We start from the raw sequence: 19,062 nt of genomic DNA on the forward strand, positions 1-19,062 counted from the left end.
CACAGCCAAAGATAAATAAATAAATAAATAAATTTATTTAAAAAATAAAATAAAATAAAAAACTCTAGGTTGTTGTAAATCAACCATACTTCAATTAAAAATTTTTAGTTAAAAAAATAATAATTAAAAAACCCTCTAGATTGTCAATGTCTTTTTTTTTTTTTTTTGGCCGTGCGGCATGCGGGATCCCCGACCAAGGACTGAACCTGTGCCCACTTCATTGGGAGCACAGAGTCTTAACCACTGGATCACCAGGGAAGTCCCACCAATGTCTCTTGAAAAATCAGATCCAGCCATACTGGGCCCACCTTTCCACATGGCAACAACGAGCTAAAGTGGAGTGGAAGCGGAGGTTGGGCTCCACCCCACAAGTTCCACCACCCTATTCAGTCTCAGGGGGACTGGCCCTGGTGGCAGCCGCCCCTCTCCCTCTCAGCCAATGGCCTTGCTTCCCATGTCAACGTGGAGATAGACTCCATCAGAGAAAGAACTGTCGTGAATTCCAACACCACCTCCACCTGCTTCGGTGCCCGCCCACCCTGCCTTCCCAACTGATCCTAGGAATGAGCCCATGTCCCCTCGTTGCCTGGATCCCCCCTTTCTTCCTCCCCAACCCCTGACTCTTTCCTGCATTTTCAAGTCCCCCTTGCCAGTTGCACCATTCCCAACTGCATGAAACACGCTGCAATATTGTCTATTTCAAAAAAAAAAAAGCACGATCCCCATCTCCTTGACCCTGCATGATGCCCTTCCAGCCACTGCTCTATTTCTGTCTTTTATAGCAAAACTTCCTCCACGGGGTTGATCGGGGTTTGCGCCCCATTCCTCCCTGCCCCACCCCCCCACCCCCCCGCCTCTCCGGAAGCCACTCCTGTGGGTTTCATCCTCCTCACTCCACCGGCCCCTCTGACCCGCACCTTACCAAATCCAGTGGCTTGTTCTCAGCACTTCTCCTATTTGACTGCTCAGCTTTTTTGGTTTTGTTTTGTTTTGTTTTTTTGAAATATACATACCGTAAAGTTCACCTTTTAAAAAAAATTTTTATTAACGTATAGTTGATCTACAATGCTGTGTTTAATTTCTGCTGCACAGCAAAGTGACTCAGCTACACACATATATATATACTTTTTCATATTCTCCTCCACCATGGTTTATCACAGGGTATATATTTTTTAATATTTATTTATTTGGTTGCGCTGGGTCTTAGTTGTGGCACGTGGACTCCTTAGTTGTGGCATGTGAACTCTTAGTGGCGGCATGCGAACTCTAAGTTGTGGCATGCGAACTCTTAGTTGTGGCATGCATGTGGGATCTAGTTCCCTGACGCAATGTCGAACCGCAGGCCTTCTGCATCGGGAGCATGGAGTCTTAACCACTGCGCCACCAGAGAAATCCCTATCACAGGATATTGAATATAGTTCCCTGAGCTACACAGCAGGACCCTGTTGCCCCTCCATCTCATTGTAATAGTTTGCATCCGCTAACCCCAAACTCCCAGTCCTTCCCTCCCCCACCCCCTCCCCCTTGGCAACCACAAGTCTGTTCTCTCTGTCTGTGAGTCAGCTTTTGCTTTGTAGATATGTTCATTTGCGTCATATTTTAGATTCCACATATAAGTGATATCATATGATACTTGTCTTTCCCTGTCTGACTTACTTTGCTTAGTATGATAATCTCTAGGTCCATCCATGTTGCTGCAAATGGCATTACTTCATTCTTTGTAATGGCTGAGTAGTATTCCATTGAATATATATACCACATAAAATTCACCTTTTTTTTTTTAATCAGGGATCGAAGCCGGGCCCCCGCAGTGAAAGTGCTGAGTCCTAACCATTGGACCACCAGGGAATTCCCCAAATCGCCTTTTTTTAAAAAAAATTTTATTGATTGATTGATTTTTGGCTGCGTTGGGTCTTCATTGCTGTGCGCTGGCTTTCTCTAGTTGCAGAGAGTGGGGGCTACACTTCGGTGCGGTGCATGGGCTTCTTATTGCTGTGGCTTCTCTTGTTGCGGAGCATGGGCTCTAGGCACGTGGGCTTCAGTAGTTGCAGCACATGGGCTTAGTAGTTGTGGCTCACGGGCTTAGTTGCTCCGTGGCGTGTGGGATCTTCCCGAACCAGGGATCAAACCCATGTCCCCTGCATTGGCAGGCAGATTCTTAACCACTGCGCCGCCAGGGAAGTCCCCCGAATTCACCTTTTTAAAGTGAGCGATTCAGTCGTTTTTCATATAGTAACTAGATTGTGCAACCATCATCACTACCCAGCTCCAGAACGTTTTCATCGCCCGAAAAAGGAAACCCTGTGTGTGTTAAACAGTGACTCCCCATTCCTCCCCCATCAACCCAGCCCCTGACAACCACTAATGTACTTTCTGTATCTAGGGAGTTGCCTATTCTGGATATTTTCTATACTACATGGAATCATACATTCTGTGGCCTCTTGTGTCTGGCTTCTTTCACATGACATAATGTTTTTAAGTTTCATCCATGTTGTAGAACGCATCAGAACTTCATTCCTTCCTTTTTTCTGTCTTTCTTTTTTTTTTTTTTTCTGATGTTCTGGCATGTGGGATCTTACTTCCTGGACCAGGGATTGAACCAGTGCCCCCTGCAGTGGAAGCGCAGAGTCCTAACCACTGGACTGCCAGGTAATTCCCAGAACTTCATTCCTTTCAATGGCTGGATAATACTCTCTTGTATGGCTATACCAGGTTTTGTTTATCCATTCATCAGTTGATCAACATTTGGGCTTCAGAAGCATTTTTGTCAGATGATGGGGGTATAACGTGCATATACTAAAATTCACCCTTTTTAGTGGACACTTCCATTAGCTTTGACAGGGCAGAAGGTCAGATAACCACCCTCACAATGGAGATATGGAAGAATTCCATCACCCCTAAAAAGTTCCCTCGTGCTCCGCTTTGACTGAGCCCCCAGCTCACTCCCAGCCCCTGGAAACACCTGATCTGTCCTCAGTCACTTGGCTGTTTTTTTTTTTTTTTTTGGTCTCGCCACACATCTTACAGTATCTTAGTTCCCTGACTGGGGATTGAACCCAGGCCCTTGGCAGTGAAAGTGCAGAGTCCTAACCACTGGACCGCCAGGGAATTCCCAGTCACTTCGCTTTTATAACAATGTCGTATGATGGAATTATACAGCATGTAGCTTTCCAGGTTTGGCTTTTCTCCCTCAGCATAAAGATTTGAGATTTGAGATTCATCCACGCTGTTGGGTGTATCAGCTGCTTTCCTTACCCATGCTGAAAAATAGTCCATTGCCTAGATGGACTGCAGTTTGTTTATCCATTTACTTGTTGAAGGACATTTGGATTGCTTCCGATTTGGGGTGCTTATGAATAAAGCCACTGTAAACAGAAACACGCTGGGGTTTGGGGTTTTGTTTTTCTGTTTGCAACTGCAAGGTAAATTTTATTTATTTATTTTATTCATTTATTCATTCATTATTGTGATTAAGCATTATTAAGCTATAGCTCACATACCATTCAATAAGCCCATTTGAAGCATACAATTCAAAAATACAGGGACTTCCCCGTGGCGCAGTGGTTGAGAATCCGCCTGCCAATGCAGGGGACACGGGTTCGAGCCCTGGTCCCGGAAGATCCCACATGCCGCGGAGCAACTAAGCCTTGTGCGCCACAACTACTGAGCCTGCGCTCTAGAGCCCGCGAGCCACAACTACTGAAGCCCGCATGCCACAACTACGGAGCCCGCGCGCACCACAACTACTGAAGCCCGTGGGCCTAGAGCCTGTGCTCCGCAACAAGAGAAGCCACCGCAATGAGAAGCCCGCACACCGCAACTAAGAGTAGCCCCCGCTCGCCACAACTAGAGAAAGCCCGCGCGCAGCAACGAAGACCCAACACAGCCAAAAAAATAAATAAAATTAAATCTTTTAAAAAAACCCCAAGAAAAACAAAAACAAAAATAGAACAAAAGACAAAAAAAAAGTGTACAATTCAATGATTTTTCATATGTTCATGGAGTTGTGCAACCATCACCACAACCAATTTTAGAACATTTTCATCACCTTGAAAAGAAGCCCTGTACCCTCCGGCTATCAACCTCCAAAGCCCATTCTCCGCAACCCTTCCCAATCATTAATTTACTTTCTGTCAACAGGGATTTGCCTCTTCTGGAAATTTCATATAAATAGAATCATACAAAACGTGGTCTTTTATGACTGGCTTCTGTCAGTCAGCATACGTTTTCAGAGTTCATCCGTGTTCTAGCACATATCAATGCTTCTTTCTTTTTATGGCTGAAGAAGAATTGATTGTGTGGACATAGAATATCTTATTTATCCTTTCATCAGTTGATGGGCCTCTGCGTTGTCTCCACCTTTTGGCTACTGTGAATAATGCTGCTATGAGCATTCACGGACAAGTTTTTGCGTGCACATAGGTCTTCATTTAACTTAGGTTCATGTAGAAATTTTGCACATCAGTTTTTATTTCTCTTGGGTAAACAAATAGGAGAGGGATTGCTGAGTCATAAAGTAAGTGTAATGTTTAACTTTATAAGAACCTGCCAGACAATTCCAGAGAACCTGCCCCATTTTGTGTTCCCACCAGCAATGTACGAGAGTTCCGGTTGCCCTGGGTGCTCGCCTGCACTCGGTATTTTGTTTTTTTCCTGGCCATACCAGGAGGCATGTGGGATCTTAGTTCCCCAAGCAGGATGGAACCCACGCCCCTTGCATTGGAAGCGTGGAGTCTTAAACACTGGATGGCCAGGGAAATTCCACGCATTCGGTATTTTTAAATGAGCCATTCTCACAGAGCTGCGGTGACCTCAACAGCATTTAACGCGTGAATATACTCTCCTCCTGAGCACGCTTTTTCCTCTGGATTCCAGGATGCTGCACTAGATGGTTTTCCTTCTCATTGGCTGTTCCTTCTCTGTTTCGTTTTCTGATTTCTTCTCTTTTCCCTGATCTCATTCTGCAGATCTCTTCTGTCTTCACACCTGTTCCCTTGGTGATCTCAGCTGATCTCATGGCAGTAAATAACATCTGGTGCTTTCAAATGTCTATCTTCGCCCTGGATCTCTCTCCCGAACCCCAGACCCACACAATCACTCCCTCCGCAGCACCTCCCCTTGGAGGCCCAAGAGCTCAAACTTGACATATTCCCCCCACTGTCTTCTTGCTTCTGGAAAAGGTGATTCCGGTCTTCCAGATGCTCGGGTTGTAAAATTGTGAGTGATCCCTGACTTCTCTCCCGCCCTACATCAAATCGTCACCAAATCCTACTGATTCCACCTTTAAGATGTGTCCAGAATCCGATCACTTCTCTCTACTCCCATCGCCTTGCCCCCACCTTGTCCCAAGCCAGCATCACCTCTTGCCTGGATCATTGCGGTCACCTCCTCACTGGCTCCCGGCTCCCACCCTTAACTTCCTGTGTCAGATGTGGCAGACTGTCGTCCCTCTTTGGCTCAAAACATTCCCGTGCCCCACATATTGTATGATTCCATTTCTATGAAATGTCCAGAATGGGCAAATCCACAGAGACAGAGAGTAGACTGTGGATTAGTAGATTACCTAGGACTGGGGAAAGGGGATGGAGGGATTGAGGGATGATTGATAGCTAAGGGTACTGGTTTTTTTTGGGGGGTGATGAAATGTTCTGAAGTGGATTGTGATGACAGTAAAACAACTCTGAATATTCTTTAAAAAAAAAAACTACTGAATTGGGGAATTCCCTGGTGGTCCAATGGTTAGGACTCGGTGCTTTCACTGCCGAGGGCCCAGGTTCGATCCCTGGTTGGGGAACTAAGATCCTGCAAGCTGCGTGGCAAAAAAAAAGAAAGACAGAAAGAAAAACCAACGGAATTGTACATTTTAAATGGGTGAATTACATACCATACAATGTATGGTATGTGAGTTATATCTCAATAAGGTCGTTACCACCCTCTCCCAAACCCTCCAAAAAAAAGTCCTTCCGGATGGCTCTCATCTCACACAGAATAAACCCAATGTCCTCACCACAGCAGGTCTGACCTTGTGTGTTCTGTCTTCCACCTCTAATCTTTCTATTTTATGAACACGTCGCCTCCACTGTCCCTTTTGCTCACTCTGTTCCGGCTATACTGGCCTCCTTGCATGTTCTGCCCCAGGGCCTTTGCACTTGCTGTTTCCTCTGCCTACAATACTCTTCCCCTGAAATTTCCCATGGCTCCTTCCCTCACCTCCTTCAGTCTCAGCTCAAATGTCACCTCCTCCAGCCAGGCCCTCCTGACCATCCATCTAGAATAGCAGTGCCATCTGCCAGGCTTCCTTCTGTCCTCATTGTTTGATTTGCCTCTATAGCACTCCTCACTTTCTGACATACCAGACATGGACTTGCTTCTTTATGCATTGCCCCATCACCCTCAGGGGACTGAGCTCTCTGAGGGCAGGGGATTTGTTCTGCTCACTGCTGTATCCCCTGGTACTAAAACAGTGACTGGCACATAGTAGGTGCCCGAGAAACATTTGTTGAATACACAAATAAGCAAACGCTCTCTGCATCCTTCCTTCTGTGAGCCTCAGGTCTGTGTGTCCAAAGCCCTCCTGGTCCTTTCCTGGGTGACCCCCAAGAGCTCACACTCACTCTAGTGGGTTGATGGTAGCCCCCAAAACATGTCTACAGCCTGGAGCCTATGAGTGTGACTTTATTTGGAAAAAAATTACATCTTTGCAGATGTAATTAAGTTAAAGACCTTGAGATGAGATCGCCCTCGATTATCTGGGTGGGCCCTAAATCCAATGACAAGTATCCCTATAAGAGATAGAAAAGTAGAAGATGCAGACATAGAGGAAAGACCAGGCAGAGATTGGAGAGATGCAGCCACAAGCCAAGGAATGTCAGGGGCCATGAGAAGCTGGAAGAGATAAGGAAGCGTCTTCCCCCAGAGCCTTCAGAGGGAACACGGCCCTGCTGACACCTGGATTTCAAATTTCTGGCCTCTAGAACTGAGACGGAATCAATTCCTCTTGTTCTAAGCCACGTAGCTTGTAGTCATTTGTTACAGCAGCCTTAGGAAGTTAAAACACTCTCCATGTTCTAATAACCTTGGCATATTCCTCCAACCTGCTCTTTCCCCATCTCAGGAAGGACCTTACCTCCCACCCCGTCACCCAGCCGAAGATCCAGGCCTCAGCCTGGGTGCCCCCCCCACCCCCGACACCCTCACCTCTCCAGGGTGGTCAGTCTCAGAGTCCTGTTAGTTTAAGCCACTAAGTTTGTGACAACTTGTTACAGCAGCAACAAGAAACGGCTACACTGTTGGAGTGATTGTATCTAGAAGGGAATTCACCTCCCCAAGCCTCAGTGTCCCACATGTAAAATGACAATGATTATAGTCAGTGCTCACCGTTCACATCTATAAACATCTTTTCTCTCACAGGGCTTTGCACACAGCAGGCACTTAATGTCTGTGCAGTGAATGCATGCTTACTGATGCGAAGTATTACCCTAAACTATCCCGGGATTAACTCATTTACTCCTCAAGAACACACCATGAGATTAAAAACCATAGTCGACTCACTTTCCAGATGAAGAAACAGAGGCAAGAGAGGTTAAGTGACTTACCCCAAGGTTGCATAGTGTGTATGTAGCTGAGCTGGGACACAACCTACCCCCTGCAGTTGGGAGACTGACGCGAAGCTGTGTCACATTAATGGAAGCGGACGGGACGTGCCTAGCATTCTCAGCTCTGCCAAGGATGCCAGTCATGGCTGCAGCCAGCGGCCATCACTCTGCTCTCAGTGGGCATGGGGGGAGGGGGCACAGCCCCTCCAGAGGGCACTAGAAACACAGGGGGGGAGCTCCCTGGTGGTCTAGTGGTTAGGACTCGGTGCTTTCACTGCCATGGTGCTGGGTTCAGTTCCTGGTCGGGGAACTAACATCCCAGAAGCCACACGGTGCAGCCAGAAAGAAAAGAAAAGAAAAAAAAGAAATATGCAGGAGTGTTTTCTGTTGTCACAAGTGCTGAGGGCCACTCGGTGCTGGCACTTGGCAGATGGAGGTGGACAGTCTTACACAGTGAAGAATCTTCCTACCCCAAGCGCCAGCAGTGCCACTGCTGAGAACCACTGAACACTGGGCCCAGCGCCTGCACCTCCGGCCTAGTGGTTAAGAACAAGGATTCTGGAGCCGCCTGCCTGGGCCCAAAAGCAACCTGGTTCATCTGCAGACTTGCCACGTGACCTTGAACGAGCCTTGTAACCTTCTCTGAGCTCAGTGATCTCCTCTGGAAAATGGGGCTACTAACAGTCCCTTCCTCATCATCTTGTGAGGATTAAGTAAGGTACTACGAGTCAAGGCTTAGAACGGTGCCTGAGAGGCATCGGTGTCGGCCCTGAGCATCGTTATTTTAGTAGCAAGTGCTCAGTGTCGAGATCTGTCACCGCTTCCAGCCCCAGCAGCCCTCTGTGGGCAGAAACGGGTGGGAAAGCATCTGCACTCCCCCTCCCCCACCCTCAGCACGAGCAGTTTGTTGGGGCTTTTTTTTTTTTGACTGCCCTGCACGGCTTGTGGGATCATAGTTCCCCGACCAGGGATTGAACCCAGGCCCCCTGCCGCAAAAGCTCAGAGTCCTAACCACTGGACCACCAGGGAATTCTCACGAGGAGTGTTTGTTGACTGACTGCCTGATGCACTGATGGCAGGGCATCCGGAGTTGCCCCTGGTTCCCAGGGAAGATAGGCAAGGGCTCAAAAGACACGAGGCCAGGCGGGGACCACAGGTTTACTGGGGGCTCCACGCACGCACTCACGGCATCACACGACAACGGCATGGTTACTCGGTACACGCGAGTGGCCTCCACCCACAGCTGGGGCCCAGAGGCCGTGGGGGGCGGCCCCCTCCCTTGTGGACCAGACCCGGCTGGATGCCTTCCTCCGGGGCAGCTGAGGGAGGGGGCCGCTGGGGTGGGCCCCGGGCCTGGAAAGGGGAAGGGAGCAGGCTCGACCGGGGGCGGGACCGGGGGCGGGAGGGGCCGGCCAGCCCTCACTCCAGCGACTGCAGCATCAGCAGCTGTTTGAGCACCTTCGTCTGGCTGGTCTCTCGGATTTCGCCGGCCAGGAACATCTCATCCACGACCGTGTAAACCTGAGTGAAGGGAGGGTGAGGGGAGACCCTGGTGTGAGAGGTGGGGAGACCCCCAGGATGCTGGTCTAAACCTTGGGAGCTGGGGGCTCTGATGCTCGAGTGCCAGGAAACAGACCCTCGTGGAGGCACCGGGGCGGCTGCGGGGGTCCGGCCCAACCCCCTTCCCCCTCCTCCGGCTCCCTCCTCCTCATCTCCTCCTCATCTTCACCAGGAGCCCACCTTGTAGAAGTTGAACACCAGGTCCAGTTCACAGACATTGTGGAAATATTCGTTTAAGACCTGGGAGAGGAAGACAGAGGTGGTGAGAGATGGGCAGGGAGAGAGAGACACACACACAGAGACAGGAACAGAGGGCATCAGAATGAGACGGCAAAAAAAAAAAAAAAAGGCAGAGAGAAGCTGAGGAAAGGGGAGAGACAGAGACCAGAGGAAACATCGAGGTGGGCAGAGAAAGACAGTGGCCCTCCACCCCCAGCCTCTGAGGGGAGGGCAAGGAGGGCCCGTGCATCCCAACAGAGGGGACGAGGGACGGCGCCCGCCCGCCTGTGCACCTCCACAAAGTTGTGGATGGCCTCCAGGTAGGCGAGGTTGTTGTCGTTGACGTCCACACAGATGCAGAAGTAGAGGCCGGCGTAGCGTCGGTAAATGATCTTGAAGTTCCGGAACTGCGGGGCAGAGAGGCAGGTAGTCAGTGACAGGGCGTGCCCAGGACCCAACGTGCTGGGCAGGGTGGAGCCAACATATTCAGCCCTGCGTTCCACGTGTGGTCCCTGAGGCTCTGCTCTGTGTCTGGCCTTGTGCTGGGGACACAGTGGTCCTGGCCCTCCCTGCCTAGGGCTCACTGTCCAGTGGAGACAGATTCATCCTCAGTCATCCCGAGTGGGCAGGGCTAGACTGTGGGAGCCCCGAGGGGGCAGGCAGCTGACCCAGGATGGGGGTCCGGGAGGGCTTCCTGGAGGAGGGGGCATCTGGACTGAGATCTGGAGGATGAGTAGAAGTGAACGGGCAGGAGTGCTTTAGGCAGAGGGAACAGGCTATGCAAAAGCCCAGAGCCCAGAGAGAGAGGCAGGGGTGTTCCACGGTGTCCATTCCCCCCTTTCTGTGGCTCCCTGTTGCCTCTGGAGAGAGTCACACTCCTCAGCCTGGAACTAATCTACTCAATCATTCCACAAACACTGCCTGAGTACTTATTGTGTGGCAGGCTTTGTGCTGGGCAGTGCACACTCACCACCTGTAACCAAGACAATCTCAGCCTTGCCCTTAACTGAACCATAATATAAATACAAATATTACTACCTTATCACATACACACAATCCACGAATAAATATGCATGAACCAGGGACACAGACTCTAATTTTACACGCATGTGTAAGTAGATAAAGCGATAGACACATAGAGATATGCATACTGGCTTGCAAAGCTCCATGTCTTTGGCCAAAATCTGAAAAATCCAGCCTGGCGTGTGTGCGTGTGTCGCCACCTGGTGGCGACTGCAAAAGCCAACACAAGTATGTGATTTATTTTTCTTTTTTTTATAAATTTATTTTTATTTATATATATATTTTTCACTGTGTTGGGTCTTCGTTGCTGCGTGCAGGCTTTCTCTAGTTGCGGCGAGTGGGGGCTATTATTTGTTGCAGTGCGTGGGCTTCTCATTACACTTGGCATCTCTTGTTGCGGAGCATGGGCTCTAGGCACATGGGCTTCAGTAGTTGCAGCAAATGGGCTCAGTAGTTGCAGCTCGAGGGCTCTAGAGCACAGGCTCAGTAGTTGTGGCTCACGGGCTTAGTTGCTCCATGGCATGTGGGATCTTCCTGGGCGAGGGCTCAAACCCATGTCCCCTGCATTGGCAGGCGGATTTCTAACCACTGCACCACCAGGGAAGTCCTCAAGTCCCTGATTTTTATTTATTTTTTTCCTAGTGTATCCTTTTGTTAATTCCTATACTTTGAGCATGTTTTCTAACTTTTTTTTTTTTTTTGGCCACGCTGCTCAGCTTGTGGGATCTTAGTTCCCTGACCAGGGACTGAACCTGCACCCTTGGCAGTGAAAGTGAAGAGTCCTAACCACTGGACCGCCAGGGGATTCCCAGTATGTTTTCTAATATTATTACAGTAGTTCCTGCACATAATCCATGGATTAGTAAGAATATATCAAGAATAAACCTACCTAAGGAGGTAAAAGACCTATAGTCAGAAAACTATAAGACATTGATGAAAGAAATCAAAGATGACACAAACAGATGGAGAGATATACCATGTTCTTGGATTAGAAGAATCAATACTGTGAAAATGACTGTACTACCCAAAGCAATCTACAGATTCAATGCAATCCCTATCAAATTACCAATGGCATTTTTCACAGAACTAGAACAAAAAAATCTTAACATTTGTATGGAGACACAAAAGACACTGAATAGCCAAAGCAGTCTTAAGAAAAAAAAACAGAGCTGGAGGAATCAGACTCCCTGACGTCAGACTATACTACAAAGCTACAATAATAAAGACAGTATAGTACTGGCACTAAAACAAAAATATATATCAATGGAACAGCGTAGAAAGCCCAGAGATAAACCCATGCATTTATGGTCAACTAATCTATGACAAAGGAGGCAAGGATATACAGTGGAGAAAAGACAGCCTCTTCAATAAGTGGTGCTGGGAAAACTGGACAGTTACATGTAAAAGAATGAAATTAGAACACTCCCTAACACCATAAACAAAAATAAACTCAAACTGGATTAAAGACCTAAATGTAAGACCGGACACTACAAAACTCTTAGAGGAAATCATAGGAAGAACACTCTTTGACATAAATCACAGCAAGATCTTTTTTGACCCACCTCCTAGAGTAATGGAAATGAAAACAAAAATAAACAAATGGACCTAATGAAACTTAAAAGCTTTTGCATAGCAAAGGAAACCATAAACAAGATAAAAAGACAGCCCTCAGAGTGGGAGAAAACATTTGCAGATGAATCAACGGACAAAGGATTAATCTCCAAAATATAGAAACAGCTCATGCAGCTCAATATCAAAAAAAAAAGCAACCCAAACCAAAAATGGGCAGAAGATCTAAGTAGACATTTCTCCAAAGAAGACTTACAGATGGCCAAGAGGCACATGAAAAGATGTTCAACATCACTAATTATCACAGAAATGCAAATCAAAACTACAATGAGGTATCACCTCACACCAGTCAGAATGCCAGCATCAAAAAATCTACAAACAATAAATGCTGGAGAGGGTGTGGAGAAAAGGGAACCCTCTTGCACTGTTCATGGGAATGTAAATTGATACTGCCACTATGGAGAACAGTATGGAGGTTCCCTAAAAAACTAAAACTAGAATTACCATATGACCCAGCAGTCCCACTACTGGGCATATACCCAGAGAAAACCATAATTCAAAAAGACACATGCGGGGGACTTCCCTGGTGGCGCAGGGGTTAAGAATCTGCCTGCCAATGCAGGGAACATGGGTTCGAACCCTGGTCCAGGAAGATCCCACATGCTGCGGAGCAACTAAGCCCGTGTGCCACAACTACTGAGGCTGAGTGCCACAACTACTAAAGCCCGCATGCCTAGAGCCCATGCTCCACAACAAGAGAAGCCACCTCAATGAGAAGCCCGTGCATTGCAACAAAGAGTAGCCCCCACTCGCCACAACTAGAGAAAGCCCACGTGCAGCAACGAAGACCCAACGCAGCCAAAAAAAAAAAAAAAAAGACATGTGCACCCCAATGTTCATTGCAGCACTATTTACAATAGCCAGGTCATGGAAGCAACCTAAATGCCCATCGACAGATGAATGGATAAAGATGTGGTACACATATACAAAGGAATATTACTCAGCCATAAAAAGGAACGAAATTGAGTCATTTGTAGAGATGTGGATGGACCTAGAGACTGTCGTACAGAGTGAAGTAAGTCAGAAAGAGAAAAACAAATATTGTATATTAACGCATATATGTGGGATCTAGAAAAATGGTATAGAGGAACCAGTTTGCAAGGCAGAAATAGAGACATAGACATAGAGAACAAACATATGGACACCAAGGGGGGAAAGGGGGGTGGTGGTGGGATGAACTGAGAGATTGGGATTGACATATACACACTAATATGTATAAAATAGATAACTAATGAGAACCTGCTGTATAGCATGGGAACTACACTTCGCTGAACAGTAGAAACTAAAACAACTATACCCCAATTTAAAAAATAGTAATAAAAAAAATTAAAGAAAAAAGAATATATCAGGGTGCTAACTCTATTTTTTTTAAAAACGGATACAGATACATGATCACATGTTTGAAGGCCCCTGCTCTGGAGTGGAAGGTTCAAGACAGGAAGCCAAGAGGGCAGGAAAACTTGATCTGGAGAAGTTACCAGCTGACTGTCATAGCTGGTGTGGCCTTGGCAGGATCTGACCCTGAGCAGCACTCTTCTCTACTTGAAATTCACCCTCTCCTGCTGTCATCCTCCTGGTTCCTTCCTGTCACCACTGTGTCACCAGCACTGCCCTGCACAGGGCTACATGCTGGAGTGGGCCTGGACTGGGAGGAACCTAAGATGGTCAGGCCCCCTTGTGACAGTTTCACCTGACCAGTCAGCCTTTCTGGCTTCTCCTGTCTATTCAGGCCACCCTGCCCCTCTCTGGGTCCCTCAGTTGCTGCCGTTTCTAGCACTCAGTGTGGGACTCACCCTGCGCCGGCAGCAGGATGCCCGGGGAGAGCGGGCATCCCTTGACCTCCCCGCTCCTCTCCCTTCGTCCCCTCCTGGACATCTCGGCTGGGATGAGAACAGACACCTCAGTGCTGATCTTCACCTCAACCTGCTCTTTCCTGAGTCGGCCCCATCCGAGAAAGTGACAGCGCCCCCTACTGGTGGCTCCATTTTCTTTCACACACCTCATCCAATCTTTGGCCCTTCAGTTGGCTCTACCTTCAAAACGCTTCTCAGCACCCCTACTGCTTCCATGCCAGTGCCAGTCACCAGCATCTCTCACCTGGACCTCAGAGGTCACCTCCTGTGTGGTCCCCCTGCTTCTGCTTTTGCCCCCTAGAGAGGGATCCCTAAAGCCTAAGTCAACCCATGTCCCTCCTCAGCTCAAAACCCTTCCGTGGCTCCCGTCTCACTCAGAGCAAGAGCCCAAGTCCTCACCATGGCCCACAACACCCTGCGCCTTCTGCAGTGATCTCATCTGCTCCCACCGTCCTCCCTGGCTTACTCCACCTCAGATACACTGGCCTTCTTGCTATTCTAGGAATGCCCCCGTACATTCCTGCTGCCTCAGGGCCTTTGCACTTGCTGTTCCCTGGGCTTGGAATGTTCCTTTCTCAGATATCATCTCCTTCCACTCCTCAGTTCCTTCAGGTCTGGGCTCAAATGGCCCCTCTTCGATGAAGACCTCCTGACCAAACCATTTAAACCTGCGTTCCAACCCCTGCTGTACACACCCCAGCAATTCCATCCCCCACAGCTGCTTCTTTTTTCTCCCTGACACCTATCACCACCTGATACACTATATCTTTACTAACAGTCTCCCACCCACTAGAATGTCAGCTGTCAGCTCTCCAAGGACAGGGACTGGGTCTGTTTCATTCCCTGCTGTATCACCAGTGCCTAGAACAGTGCCCGGCACACAGCAGTCCCCCGATTAATATTTGTTGAATTCTACAGGACAATCAGCCTGGTCTCTTGAACAGGCTAATCCCGTGGGAATTAAAGCTGGAGGCATCTCAATAAAGAGACCAAAGAGACATGGAAACCAAAAGCAATGCCAAGATCCTTGACTGGCTTTGGACAATCAGTTTTGATGATTTGGGGGAAATTTAAGTATTGATTGGGTATTAGAGTAATAATAGTAAGGAAGTATGACTCATTTTATCAGGCCTGATGATACTTTGGTCATGGAAGGAAGTGTCTTTATTTTCTGAGATGTATCCTGAAATATTTAGGGATGAAACGTCATGGTCTCTGTAACTTTTTTTTTTTTTTTTTGGCTGCACTGCACGGTTTATGGGATCTTAGTTCTCCAACCAGGGATTGAACCCGGGCCCTTGGCAGTGAGAGTGAGAAATCCTAACCACTGGATCGCCAGGGAATTCCCCCGTGATCTCTGTAACTTAATGGAAAACACTACAGCAAGGGATGGTTCATTATACCATTCCCTACTCTTGTGTGTTTGAGCATCTTTATAGTAAGTTTTTAAAAGGCACCAGAAAAAAAAAAGTTGTTCGGCCGGAAAAAAGAGAATAAAGGTAAAACAAAAATGCAGGACTTCCCTGGTGGTGCAGTGGTTAAGAATCCGCCTGCCAATGCAGGGGACACGGGTTCAAGCCCTCGTCCGGGAAGACCCCACATGCTGTGGAGCAACTAATCCCGTGTGCCACAGCTACTGAGCCTGCGCTCTAGAGCCTGCGAGCCACAACTACTGAAGCCCACGCGCCTAGAGCCCGTGCTCCGCAACAAGAGAAGCCACTGCAATGAGAAGCCCACGCACCGCAAGGAAGAGTAGCCCCCGCTCGCCGCAACTAGAGAAAGGCCGCGCAGCAACGAAGACCCAACGCAGCCAAAATTAGATAAATAAATAAATAAATTTATAAAAATAAAAACAAAAGCAAACTCTTAATACTATGAAATCTGGGTAGTTTCCAATCAACTTCTCTCTTGTTGTACTAACCTGTACGCCGGAAAATTTTCACACTAAAAAGTACCCCCCAAAGGAAGGAAGATGGCAAGCATGTTGAATAAATGAATGTGGGAAGGAAGGAGGGCGTGAGGGGTTATTGCCATTAGAGGTTGGGCAGGAGGCTGGGAAGGAGGGGTCAAAAGGAAGCAAGGGAGTGGGGGGGGCATTTTGGCCTGGGGCGGGGTCGGGGGGGAGGGGGAGTTTCCCGTCACCTCCACAAAGTTGGTGTGTTTGGCATCTCGGACAGTGACCACGGCGTGCACCTCCTCGATCAGCTTCTGCTTCTCATCGTCATCAAACTGCATGTACCACTTGGCCAGGCGGGTCTTGCCTGCCCGGTTCTGGATGAGGATGAAGCGGATCTGGGGGCAGCAGGAGGAGGAGGGAGGGAGAGGGGTGGGGAGGGCGGGCCAGGGCTGGGCGGCCCTGCCCAACAGCCCCACCCATCCCCACAGGGGAGACAGGGCCCACGTGTCCCTGCGGCCTGTCTTCCAAGGGTCTCAGCCACGCCTCAGAGCCCAGCCAGGTTGGCCTGGCCACACACTCCTGTCCCAGGTCCCTCCAACACCCCTGTGATTTCTCTGGCCAACTCTGCAGTCATTTCTAGGGCACTAAGTCCCAGGCTCCACCAACTCTCGTCTCCCTGACCTTGGACAAAAGATCCGCCCCCCTAAGCCTCAGTTCCCCCCCCACCCCCCACCGCAGCAAAACAAGTTTCCATAGAAGACCCACTTTGTCAGGGTGTTCTGAAGGTTAAATAAGTTTATAAATTTAGTCTAGTAGCTGGCGCTAGTAGGTTCACTCGGTGTCGGCTACGATCATCATGAGTGATGGCTAGGAAATGTGTTTTTATGATTCTGAAAAGCCAGCTCAACTCTCATAGGGCTACTATGAACATTGAACGAGTTGATCCCGGAAGTGCTATGTATAGTGCCTATTACATACTGAGTGCTCAATAAAATTAGCTATTATGACTGAGGCATTTGACCAAGTGGCTAAGAACACAGACTACAGAGCCAGAATGAATCCTGGCACTGCTGGCTGTGTGTCTGCAGGCAAGTTACTTAACCTCTCCGGACCTCAGTTTCTCCGTCTGTATAATGGATATAACGAGAGTACCTCCCTCAGGAGACTGTTGCATGAGTTATTAAATATAAGAGGTATAATACAGTGACTAGTACATACTAAGTGTTATACAAATATTAGTTCTTAGTAATATTATAATTCATCGGCATTTGACTTTGAGAAAACCATGGCCCAAGTTCACGTAGCTAGGAAGCCTGCCTTTAGGCTCAGTTCTGTTTGAGATGGGCATGCTTATGCCCATTTTATAGATGAAGAAACTGAGGCTCAGAGAAAGGAAGTCTCACAGCCAGAAAGCAGAGCTGGGAGTCCAAAGGCTTTGCTCTGAACCCCCTTACCCTCACTTGTGGGAGCCTCCACCCACTGGTGAGAGTCCGCTCTCTTTCCTAAGCCTCACTCTCCACACACTCTATCCCTCCTCCCCCAACCAATCAGGCTGCACAGAAACAGGATATTACACTCTCCTTCCAAGAACCCCTTCTGCTGAGCCAGGGAAAACCACTTCCTAGCAGGGCAGGGGTCCTGCAGGGTGTGGGGTGGGAGTTGGGGGGACCCACGCCACGCAGCCACAGCCTGGGGGCAGAGCCAGAGATAGATGGGGTATCTAGGGAGGAGAGACACAGAAGCCAGTCTACACAGCTGAGGGAGAGCTCTGCCTCTTACTCCTAAATTCCCTCACACACCTCTTCCTGTTTCTCCTCCCAGTTAGAATCTCTCCACCTCAGGGACTCCACAATGAGAAGTCCCTTCCCTCCTGTATCCTCGCCCCTCTGATGTCCCCTCTTGATGCTCCCCAACCTTCTCTGTCTCCAAGCCCCCTACCCTGGAGTTGCTCCCTTTTGACTCCCGCTTTCTCCATTTCAGTGCCCTCTGTCAGGTCGCCCCATCCCGATCCCCGGGGAGGGGTGACAAATCCAATGCCCAGTCCTTGCTCCCAAAGCCCCATCCCCACCTCTCCCACTTCCATGCCTACTCCTTATTCTCCAAGACCCCTCCTCTTGCAAAGACCTACTCCATTGCTCCCCACTCATTTCTAGCATTCATTCCCTACGCCAAGTCTTCCCCCTTTTATTGCACACTTTCCCTGACATTAAAGCCCCATTCCCTACAGCTGTCTACTTCCCGTTTCCAGGGTCCAGTCTCTTCCCCTTGAGATACCTCTCTCATCAGCAGTATCCGGCCCAGTTCCAACACCCCCCTCCGCCTGCAATGTCAGCTTCCTGCCTCTAGAGACCCCCTCTCTCCTATCACAATGTCTTCCATTCTTCAACTCTCCTACCACGCTCCCAGAGAGTCCTCCTCTTAGGATGTCCCCTCCCCACCTCCAATTCCTTCTGCCCATCTGAGATCCTCCCTGATCTCTTGCCTCCCTGTTTCAAAACCCTCCAGCCATCTCCAGTGTCTCCCTCCCGCACAGCCCTCTCCCCTTGCCACCTGGTCTCCAAAGCTCCCTGGCCTCGAGAACCCTGGTACACTCCAGCGCCCAGAACCACCTCCCAGTTCCCCCCTTCCCCGGCCTTTGATCGGCCCCAATCCCGAGAGCCCGCGCCCGGCCCAGACCATCGCACCGCAGCAGGGGCGGCTTGTCAGTATCCCAACGAGTCTCCAGTACCTGCACGTGGACCCACCCTTCCCCCGTCCCCAGCGTGGGCGCGCCCCCGTTACCATGGCGACCCCCGTCCGGACCCCAGCGGCCCTGGTCCCGCGGCTTCTGGGCGGCTCCGGCTCTGGCAGCTGTTGGGGGACCGAGGGCTAGAGCGGACTTCCGGGAGACGAACTCGCCCGCCCTCTCGCGCACAGCCCGCTGGGAATTGTAGTCCGAAAAAAAATGGGTTCGCTTGTCTGGGAGGCAAGCCTGGGAAAAGAGCCGATCTCGCTTCCCAGCATGCTGCGCGACTGTCCTTTTCCTACCGCACAGTTCGGACTCCAAATACATGCTGGGAGCCGAGGGCGAATTGTAGTCCTCGGAGGACTACGATTCCCCACATGCTTGACGGCCAGCGAGGCGAGTGCTGCGTCCTGGGAAATGTATTTCCTCCAGCCTCCCTCCACCTCCCCGCCAAGGCGGAAAGGACAAGCTGGGAATAGTTGTTTTAAATAAGAAACTGCGTTGGGGGAGCTAGAAATGTAACTGTCTTTCCGTGTTCACCCAGTACTTTGTTTAAAATGT

General features: G+C 49.2%; 1 protein-coding gene and 1 non-coding gene across 2 annotated transcripts; one reads left to right on the forward strand and one right to left on the reverse strand.

Annotated features, from left to right (window-relative positions):
- Window positions 1–5,721: 5,721 nt before the first annotated feature.
- On the forward strand, window positions 5,722–5,794 carry TRNAE-UUC (transfer RNA glutamic acid (anticodon UUC)). The gene has a single exon. It is a non-coding gene; the product is annotated as a tRNA-Glu (tRNA).
- A 2,941-nt stretch (window positions 5,795–8,735) lies between these two features.
- On the reverse strand, window positions 8,736–18,706 carry AP2S1 (adaptor related protein complex 2 subunit sigma 1). Its single transcript, XM_007168183.3, has 5 exons — window positions 18,558–18,706; window positions 16,022–16,171; window positions 9,668–9,781; window positions 9,336–9,395; window positions 8,736–9,116 (listed from the first exon to the last, which is right to left on the reverse strand). The coding sequence occupies exons 1-5, from the start codon at window positions 18,558–18,560 to the stop codon at window positions 9,015–9,017; spliced, it is 429 nt and encodes a 142-aa protein (XP_007168245.2). The 5' UTR covers window positions 18,561–18,706; the 3' UTR covers window positions 8,736–9,014.
- Window positions 18,707–19,062: the final 356 nt, after the last annotated feature.

The sequence above is a fragment of the Balaenoptera acutorostrata genome, chromosome 19 (genome assembly GCF_949987535.1).
Source record: "Balaenoptera acutorostrata chromosome 19, mBalAcu1.1, whole genome shotgun sequence".
Taxonomy (NCBI): domain Eukaryota; kingdom Metazoa; phylum Chordata; class Mammalia; order Artiodactyla; family Balaenopteridae; genus Balaenoptera; species Balaenoptera acutorostrata.